The following is an 11,014-nucleotide window of genomic DNA, read 5'->3' on the forward strand; positions in this document are numbered from 1 at the left end:
TGGTAAGATTACAAGAAATGGATGGTACCCAGCTACTATCTACTAGTACTGAACATTTCGATCACATTTTATATAGAAAAACACATCTTAAACAAAGGGGGTGGGGTGTGCAGAACAGAATCTCATATTGTCTAGGAATCCAGATTTTCTAGAGGCATGAAGGATGAATGAATCTCTCAAATTACTGGCTCCAAATAAAATTTTAAATCTTTAAAGAATATTTCTTGAAGTCTTCCTTAAAACCAAACAGTTGTTTAATCAGTGAAGAAAGCACTATTTTAAGACTTATCTATATGGGGTCAAATAAAGAATAGCAACTCAAAAGATTAGACACAAAACTGTGGGGCAGCAAGTTTATGAGGGAGGAACAATTCATAAAAGAAGGTTTAGAATGATCATACACCTCAAAGAATGTGATCCACGTCACCGAGTTGTACTTCTAAATGCTAAATCTGTGGATGTTCTTTGCACTTCAAACATACATGCTAGTTACCGTTAACTGCTCTTGAGTCAGCTCTGTTGTTCTTAGGTGCCACTGCATCTAGTACAACTCACAGGCACCCTTGGAACAATAGACCTGAACCCTGCCCTAGCCTGTGTCACCCTCATCATCTCTGACACACTAGAGTCCACTGCTGAAGTGACCAATTCAATGCATCTTCTTGGTCACTTCCTCTCCTTTGCTGACACTTGCTTTTCAAGTATGATGTCCCTTTTCAAGGGAACAGCCTCACCTAGCTACATGTCCAATGTATGGAAGATGAAGCTTTGCCATTTTTGCCTCTATGGAACACTAAGCCAAGGATAACAGAACAAAAACATGTCTGAACCCATACCATCCTCACAATCACTGCTACACTTAAACCCACTGTTGTAGCCACCATGTTATTTCATCTCATTAAAAGCTGTCTTTTGCTGATCCTCTACTTTACCAAACATGATGTCTTTCTCCAAGGGTGGTCTCTCCTTACAATAAAGCCAAAGTATGGAAAATGAAGTCTCGCCACCCCACTTTCTAAGAAGCACTGTGGCTGCTCAGGCACATGTGCACATGATGCTCTGGTGGAGCAGTTCACAGGGAACTGTGCTGCTTGCTAACCTAAAGGCGGCACCCCTCTAGAGGTTCGAATCCACTAGTGGCAACATCAAAGAAAGATGGGTAATTTCATCCCATCGGATTCACAATCTCTGAAAATGTACTGGAGTGTCAGCTATGAGTTGAGTTTTATACACACATACATAAATAAAATTGTATTAACAACTAAGTCATCTTCATCTCTGTGCTTATACAGTGATCAGGGGAAAGGAAAAGTAGTTGACATTTAGTTCACTCACACACTAATGCAAGCAAGGGTTGATATCTGTATGTGTCACCAGGAGGCCATTTGTATTGATTTAATTCCCATGCTGCTGTGCACCATCTAAATAGAACTGACCCAAAGCTGACCCTCCAAGCGGGTTTTCAGTGGCAGTTAATCACAGGAAGAAATTGCTCGCTTTTCTCCCACAAGGCAACTGGTGGATCTGAACTGCTTGCCTTTGGGATGGCAGTACAATTCCTTAGAACCAAGCCATCAGAACTCTCTAGTAATGCCCACAGAAGCTTGGAAATTATGCATTATAACTTTCCTGGTTCAGATGAGTAAAAGGGCTGCTGGACTGTTAAGAGTCTCAATGAAAGAAATGTTTATTCAGACTCTCACTGTTTTCAATACACTTGCCTCAGTTAACTTCTTACTTTAAAAAGGATTCCCAACTTGTTTTACTTTCCATTGAGAAGTAGGTACTATTATGAGGACATAAACAGCTCTAGACTAGAACTACACCCCCCCCCCCCACGTAGTTAAGTATTTGTTTAAAAGGATTGATACATATTTTTATCTATTTAGTCTTTGACTACACTGTTGTTGTTGCCTTCCAGTCAAGTTCAGAGTTTACAGATACAATGTTAACTCTACTGGGCACTAAGTGTGTAGGTAACAATTAGGAGCTACATAGTCTGAATTTTAAATTTCATATATGCTATCTCATTTAATCTTCAAAAACTCAATAAGGAAACTAAAACTACTCCAGAGGAGGAAACTATGACTCAGAAATGCAGTAACTTGCCTATGATCATACAAATAAACAGAACACATCACTCACTTAGCAAGAAGTCTTCTTAGGGACAACTTCTTAAGAGTATACAGTTTTTCTCTCCATTACAATAAAATTATTAGAAAGCCTCATACATTTACTTAAAAACACTAATTAAAATTACTCAAATCATGTAGTTCTAAATTGTTTCAGAGTAAATTCTGTTAAAGTCGTACATTTCTTAGTCACTTTGTGGCTTATTGCACTTCCGGGACGACTATTGATAAACTTCCTCTTTTTCTACAGAAACCATTTCAGTTTTCTAGGGGATCATTTTCAATCTGAATTGAACCACCCCTTTTGTTTTCTTAGCCAAATCACTAAAATGTCCAGTTAGAACAAGAATTTAGCATTCTACAAGAGAAGTTAACAGCTGAGGTAAGAAAATTTTCACACGGGCAATTTGGTTTGATTTTATGTAAATTTTATAAAGTAACAATGTCAACAGTGCTTTAAATTTATGTTAAACAACTTTCATAATGATGTCTAGAACAGGTTTTATGGTTGGGTTGCACTGAATGAAAAATACTATGCTGAGTTTGCCTTGGAGGAAGATTTTAACCTAGGCTTTTATTTTGTAAATCCTTTTAGATTTACTAAATCACAATGTCTGCTAACATTATTTCTGTAATTAAAAGAATAAAATTTTATCTATGTCAGATAAAGCTAAAGAGTGAGATAATAACCTAGAATCTACAGGACATGACTGCATTTAAAATTTCTAAAATGCTAACTGCTAACACCTAATTTGCTTTCTATTTAATTTTCTTGCCATCTATAGAATCTATTGCTTAAAGACCTTTCAATTCTCTTTAGTTTCCATTGTAAGATTAGTCATCTTCATTGTCAAGAAAAATAAGATAATGTACTTTTTATCATTATTGTTTTATTTTTACCCAAATAAAATTTTATAGCAATGCTGAGATGAAAATATTCTAGCTCATTTTGAAAGTTCACTTTCACTAAGACAAAAGTGTTAAGACAAAGTGTATGCACATAAATCTACATCATCTACATAGTTATATCACAAATGCTGAGTCTTTAATTAACAATGTAAAATAGATATAAAGAAACTGCTGTTAACACTCACAGAATAAACAAGAGAAACTGCTAATATGCATAAAAGAGGTTATTCCCCAAGTAAACCACAATTACTAAGTAAATAGCTTCTAAAATAAAAATTGCAGAGTCTACATAAAACTGAAGTTTCAAGAAAAAAATTCATAGTGGGTAATTAAGACAATACTATTTTGAGCACTTCATATCCTTAAGACTTTATTTTATATAAGACAATAATGGACTTCTACAGAAATCGGAATAGAAAATATTTTAACTTCTTTTTTACATGTTATTGTTGTTGTACACCACTGAGCTGGAGCTGATTCATAGTTGACTCTCCAGTGGGTTTTCAGAGGCATAGGAGCTGACTGCCTAGGAGCTGTCTTTCTCCAGTGGAGCAGCTGGTGGACTTGAACTGATTATCTTTGGGTTTGTAGCACAGCTCTTTACCACTAAGTTACCAGAACTCCCTCCTTTTGAGATAAGACTTCTCTATATATGCCTCAAGGGTTAGTTCCAAATTTACAGTATAATTGTGTTTTAATTAATAAGTTTTCAAGCTAACCATGCAAAACTCTTACAAAGAGATTTTTTTCCTTTTTCTTTAATTTTCCTCATAGAATCATGTGACTAAACTGGGTTTTTCTGTATTTCTTTTCCCTCCCTTGACTACCTCTTGAGTTACAAAAATTACTTATGTATCTATCTCCTTCATTCATAAAGCATTCCTGATTCATAATTTTACTATAAAAGGTCATAGAGCATATATAAATAGTGACGTATAATGGAAGGAGTGGGCTTTGATACAGGATTGGCATGGTTTCTCTACTAGCGCCACTTAAAAGCTGTGACATTTGGGCAAGTTACCCTTAGATTCAGTATCTCAGTTCATTAAAATACAATCAAACTAAAAAGTAACTAAAATTCACCACTGTGTTTGCAACCAACTCAGAGCTGACCTGCCATTGGGTTTGTGAGGCTATAAAGTGTAAGAGACAAAAAGAGTGACTGATGGATTCGACTCATCAGAGATGAGACCTCTTGGTTAGCAGTGAGCTCCCTAGAGACTAAGTCATCAAAACACCAAACTGGATAGTCCCTAGGCATGCACTTTACAAATGGTAGCTATTATTACTGATAAAAGATGGATATCAAATACTCTCTATTATAGACCCAGGTCAATTTTCCTTTGAGCTCTTCTTCAAGATACAAAATTGTTTTCTTCCTATTATGGTATCTGTATTATGACTTACTTTTGTTCTATTAAAGTAACTTAATACAGGTACTTTTTTGTTCTGTCATCTATTCTTGCCTCTCAGTCTAGGACATAAATTCCAAATCTCCTTACTATCCTTTAAAAGACAATAACATATTTCTTGTCATATGCAATTTACTTTCAATTTTAACAGCTGGATTCTTTATTACTTAAGCATTATGTTTATGAGAACATGTACAATGCTAGGACTCTTTCTACACTTAAATGTTTTTAAAATAGCCTCTTTTTCAGAAAATATCCAGCAAAGTAAAGGAACAAAAATCAGAATGCCAGTCTATGACAACGAGTAAAACACTGTCATCTGAAGTTCAATAAATTGGGGATCTGTCTGAGCAGTAAATAGGTATTTCTAGAAAAACTACACATAGATCTATACAGATTCTTTGGAATAATTAGCAGATACAATTCTATTTGATACCAGGAAAACAGAGAGATTCTCAAAGATGTTAAAAGCAGTTAAGAGAGCCTGAAATGAAAAACTGAGTTCGTGAGGATGGGGTCATCCATCCAAGCTATCTGTTTAGACAGTTCCTCCTCAGTGGCTCTCTGTACCCACAAATTCAGGCCAGTGACATGCCATTACTTCTTTCACCCTCCAGCTTCTACCGATGTGATCACGTCCCTCTTTTTATAAATGTCTCTTTTCAGTACTTATTCATTTGATTTGCCTTGTCCCTGTATATTCAGCATTTATTCTGGTTTTGTTTCAGCATGTACTTTTGTAGTATCTTGTACTTCTTACGCATTCCTCTCTCATTTAAGTTTGGTTTGTTGGGGTTTTTTTTTTTAACTCCTTTGTTCCATATTGTTCTTTGTTTCTACCTTATTTTCCTGTAGAAACAATATGACACATATATTACTATTTGCTGTTGACTGCCGTTGAGTTGAGCACAACTCATAGCGACCCTATGAACAAAAAGCCTGAAGCCTTTCTATAACAATCATCATTTACCAAAGTTCACAGAGTTCCAGAGGCATGTTGTAAAACATGTATAACTTTACACCTTAGTAACAACACTGCTTCCAGTACTTCAGGGAAAGATTCGTTTCCTCACTAGTAAACCCTTTCATTTTTATTCTTTTGAAAAATCATACTCCTCCTTTTTAGACTCATAAATTCTGAAGTAGTAGATCCTAGGAAAGCACACAACTAAAGCACTGAAGAAAGAGGCAGGCAGGATAAATAAAAATGTGATGAATTAGTTCTAATACCACTATAGCCCTTAAAAGCTAGCCTAGTAATGTTGAGATTAAAACACTTGGCTGCTAACCTTAAGGTCAGTGGTTTAAGCCCACAACCTGCTATGCCAAATAATGACAAGGCTGTTTGTGTCTATAAAGATCTAAAGCCTTGGAAACTATAGGGCAGTCCCACTGTGTTCTGACGGGGAGTCAAGACTCAGAATTGACTCACCCGCAATGTGCTTGGGTAACCCTTAAACAAGAAAGTAAAATCCCATCCCCTGAATACCATGCCAATTTACTACTGAAAATAGAGGATGTGAATCTATCAAAATTAATCTTATAAACGTAAAGTAGGCTTATAATTATGTTTCCACTCAGGTTCTGCCTTTTTAATACTTTTTTTTCCAGCTAACTTACAAGAGGAACAGTATGGTTTCTCTATTTTAAGTAAAGTAGCATTAAGAGGAAGCATTTTTCATGGAAGATAATTTATGGTCTATATTTTCTGTTGTTTTAGGGAGCCTTTTTAAAATGAAAATGAAACGGTAAAGAATGTCCTCTAGTGATGCTCTCCACCTCCTTTTGTAATCTGTAAGAATCATGGATAGCGGCCATCTAGAAAGAATCCAAACCGCCAATTCATGCAAAATGTTTCAACTGTCTTCTCTAGTAAAACTTGTGCAAACTGGATAAAACCAGAATTTATCAACTTACATTTGACTGTTTATATTCTGATAGAAATGTTAATAGTAAAAAAAACCTCATTGAAAATGAATCAAAAAGTTCAATACAGGTTAAGTAATTACCAAGCAGTGTATGTATATGTGTATGTGTATGTATATGTACTCTGCTACAGAGGAGTAAACATATAAAAACATGAGGCAGTATGAGGGTTAGGGAAAGAGCTGGTGCTTCAGAAACAGAAGTTTCTGGGTAAAATATTCCTAACTACTCATTAGTAGGGATATATAATCTCAGGTAAATTACTCAACTTGTTTGTTTTCTTATCAGTAAAAGAAGGATACCTCCATCTTCCTCTCAGATATTAAAGGTTTTCCAATGAAACATAGTTTCAAAATGGAATAGTCCAACCTGACCAACCACCCTTAGAGATCCACGTATGTGTTTATTTCACTTAATTGCATCTCATAATAGGCACAGTTAAATGAATGTGAAAGCTCATCTGTGTTTACAAAATAAGGATATAAAGTTAATTTCCTATGAAAAACAACAATTAAAAAAAATGGGATAGCTGAGCAGAAAGAATGCTCTAGATAACTTTTTTCTTCCTTTTGTTTTTTCTACTTTTTTCAGTTCTTAAAAATCTCACTGAGGAGGTGAAATTAAGAAAATGAAAAGTAATAAAACCTAAACTATTTAAAAGAATAAAACACAAACCCTCACATTCATGGTCATAGAGGCAAAATGATTCCCAGCTGACCCTCCACTCGGCTTCCCAGGCTGTAACTCGCCTGAAAGCAAACTGCCATCATTATGGCCTCCAACCTGCTGATGGAGCCTAACTCTCAGAGGCATGGAGTCAGCAGTACAACCTGGCCATCAGGGAAGGGTAAAGTGTCTAAGATCAGAGATTAAGAAAGCATGGTTAGTCACCGAGAACTTGGTTTAGGAGGGGAATTTACAACGAGGTTCAAAATAATAAAACATGCAGCTAGAAGGCAAATCTAGGTCTGGAAAAAAGAATGTGCACTGGGTAGATGAAAGCTGGTATAATTACAAGTATTTCAGAAAATAAACATGGTGAGGGTGAGTGAAATTTGGCTAAATAAGACGTTTCAATCATAGCAGATCCAATCTCAACTGGTAAACTTAAACTAGATGGAAGAAATTCAGAAAATAAAAGAGTTTATGATTTTATCTTGAGGGCCAAAGGGGAACTAACTCTCAAACAGGGGAATTCATAAATTCATTTATGACTAATTCACTAATGGTTTATAGGAAAGTATAAAGGACAATAACTTCCAAGTTTAGGTTTGGAAAATTAGAGAGAAAACAGAAAGGGGGAGATAGTATAAGGAATAAAAGATCACACGTCTTTCCTTCTACTAAAATAGTTATGTATGACCACAGTGTACCAAATGCTACAGGAGTTAACAATGAAAAATATCCAAATAAACTTACTTGCAGAACTAGAGGAGGGAGAGTCCTCTTCTTTTACTGTACTTTGCAATAGGGCATCCAATCTCTGACTGATTACCACATCAAAGACTAACAGTAGTTTCTAATCCTGCCTCAACTACCATTCACAAGGATCTAACACTATGAGACTTCTCTTAGCGAAGATGCAATCAGATTGTTCCTTGGAGGCAAGCATGGCAAAGCTATGTCTTAAATAATCTGGGCTTGTTGCTAGGAAGGGCATCATGCTTGGAAAGGAGGGGAGCGGTAAAAAAAGGAAGACCCTCAACCAGCTGAACTGACAATACATACAGTGATGGGTTTGAGTGTGCCAGAGATTACTGTGAGGTTGGCACAGGATACGACAGGGTTTAGATCTGAACAACAGCCAGTCAAGTACAACTCATAGCAAGCGACTCTAAGATGAATGGAAGTCTGCACCATAAAGGACTACTGAAATAGTAATGAAGAAATAGTTAATAATGTCAGGTGTGGTCAAAATAGATTAAAAAAAGGGATAAAACTACTGGATTGAGTAATAGATGGACATTGTTGTCCTTGGAGACAGCAGAATCAACATCTATTACTAGTAGCCAAGAAGAGAGAGAATATGAGAGAGAAAGGAGTAGTGCATACAAAACCAGTACATAGTGCCCACGTTTTTGAGAAGTGTTAAGTGTGAAATGAAGGACTACAAATGAGGCTTGAGGTGCAACAGGGCCAAGTATTTATTTCAAGAAAGAATTAAGAGAGAGAGAGAAAAATGTACAACCAGTTAAGAATATATTCAAGATACACTAGTGTAAGTAGGTAAGTTCCAACTTTAGTAGTAATAGACATTTATCAAATACCTATTTTATACCAGACATAATAATGAAAAATCAAATATAACTTTAGATATCACATGATATTTAACTGTCTCTTTCTCTTTTTTTTTTTCTTTCATTATGAAACAACAGTCAAAAAGGAAATAGCCTGAAATGGATCTCAAATATTTCATCTTATTTTTCTTCTGTGGATACATGAACAACACAGTTTTCATGGAAAGAGAGGTATATACAACTGAGAAGCAGCCACAGTCTATTTTATTTGGATCTCCAGTGTCAAATGTGTCAGCTAGTTCTCCAAATACAACAGGGAATCCTTTGAGTCAACCAGCACAAGTAAACATTTCTTCTGGACAACCCACATTGGATGCTTATGTTTCTTCAGCAAAATCAGCAATACACACTTCTGCCAGGCAACCACTTCCTTATAAAATCACCAGCCAGCCAATAACCAGGGCCAAAATCTTCTCCAGACAAACAGCACTACCTCAGTTCACCTCTACTAGACAACCATCATCTGGCCATACTCCTACCAGACAATCAACACCATCATCTGTCTACACCTCAGCTCAACAGTCATCACTGCCTCTTCGTACCAGTTCTGAAAAATCAATTCAACCAACTGGTTATAATCTACCCACACAACCAACTTCAAATGTAAGAAATTCACTGGTGATCACACCAGGGTTCAACCTAGAAACTACCAGTACCCAAAAAACCAAAGCTAACTCAACAGCTGCAATATTAGTTGGTGTAATTCTGACTTTAATGTTGCTGGCTATAATCATGATTCTACTATGGAAATGCTTGAGAAAACCCGTTTCAAATGATCAAAATTGGGCTGGGAGGTCTCCATTTGCTGATGGACAAACCCCTGACTTATGTATGGATAACATTCGAGAAAATGAAGTACCTGGGAAACGTACATCAATTCTTTCACTTATGACCTGGAAAACAAACAAAAGCACACTGTTGGCAGATGACTTAGAAATTAAGTTATTTGAATCCAGTGAAAATATTGATGATGCCAACCACCTCAAAGCAGAGAAAATAAAAGATCAAGTTAATGGTACATCGGAGGAGAGTGCAGGTGGATCAACAATTGGAACGGCTGTTTCTTCTTCAGATGATGCAGATGTGCCTCCGCCACCACCCCTACTTGACCTGGAAGGACAGGAGAGTAAGCAATCCGACACTCTGACAACAAATGTACCTCCGCTTCCAAATGATTCTCCTGACCTCCCCCCACCTCTGGACTGTCTCAGTCAAGCCTGTGAAGATCAGAATCCTGAGAACACACAGTCATTTCCTCCTCCGCCTGACTCCCTGAGTGTGCCCACCCCACCAGAAGACTTTGTGAAAACCCAGGATGATTCTAACGATATTCAGTGTCAGGAGCTCGCTCTCTCTCTTGACTCAGATCAAGATGTCAATGAATCCTTGCCACTCCCACCCGCTGAATTATTATAAATATCAAAAACTGCTTAGAGCTGACTTCCCATTCTGAAAGAACCCTTCCTCACTTCCTTTCCTTTACCATGTGATGAAATGCATAAAACAGTGATAGTGACAAGTTTTGATCTGCATTCAGGAGCTATCTGAAAACTCCTCAAAGGCCATAGGTAAAACGAAAATTCTAAAATACCTTCTTCTGAAATTTTATTGGGTTTTGTAGAAGTTTACATAACAAGTCAGGCCTCCGTTTGACAATTCTCACACAAACTGTTCAATGATTTTTAATTACATTTATTATAATGTGTCAATATACTTTGTGCTCTGGTTTGTCTCAAGTATTCATTCTAGATTCCCTGCCTCATCTTCTTCGCAGTTTTGCTTTTGAATAATTGCTGACTTTTTAGTCATCTGATGGTTTTTAAGTAGAGTACTGAACTTACGGGTCAGTTACCCTGTCTTCTCACTAGAAAGTGTTTACAGGGGATACACTTGGTTCTACTTTTTTTTTAAACACATTTAAACAGCAGTATAATTATTTATTTTTCTTCATTTTGTTAATTTTTTTCTACTTTTAAAGAGTATCTCAGGGTAATAAGTCTTTTTAAGTCTGTCTTCTGTTCTTTATATACGTGGATACATCCGCACACACACACTTTTTATTAAAAAAAAAAAAAGAATTTGTGCTCTGCTCTGCGTTTTCTTCCTCCCCTACTCAGGATCATGTGCTGTGATCCTGGTCAGAACAGTCAGTGGTGGCTGCCAGACACTATCTGGCTCTTCTGGTCTCAGGGAAGATGAGTTTGTGGCTCATGTAGGCTTATTCTTTTCTCAGCTTTTGGTTCCATTCCTATTGTTTGCTCCTGGCAAGCAGATAACCACAACTGTGTCTTAAATGGCTACTCACAAGCTTTTAAGATCCGAGATGCTACTTATTTTA

At 36.6% G+C, this 11,014-nt stretch overlaps 2 protein-coding genes across 2 annotated transcripts in view; one reads left to right on the top strand and one right to left on the bottom strand.

Annotated features, from left to right (window-relative positions):
- Positions 1-11,014, bottom strand: part of NF1 (neurofibromin 1) — a 330,500-nt gene that overhangs the window by 56,885 nt on the left and 262,601 nt on the right. The gene's annotated exons all lie outside the window — the stretch shown is intronic.
- EVI2B (ecotropic viral integration site 2B) lies at positions 8,776-10,092 on the top strand. Its single transcript, XM_006890940.1, has one exon. The coding sequence runs from the start codon at positions 8,776-8,778 to the stop codon at positions 10,090-10,092; it is 1,317 nt and encodes a 438-aa protein (XP_006891002.1).

This window comes from Elephantulus edwardii, unplaced genomic scaffold (genome assembly GCF_000299155.1).
Source record: "Elephantulus edwardii isolate Elephantulus edwardi_28Jun2011 unplaced genomic scaffold, EleEdw1.0 scaffold00094, whole genome shotgun sequence".
Taxonomy (NCBI): Eukaryota; Metazoa; Chordata; class Mammalia; order Macroscelidea; family Macroscelididae; genus Elephantulus; species Elephantulus edwardii.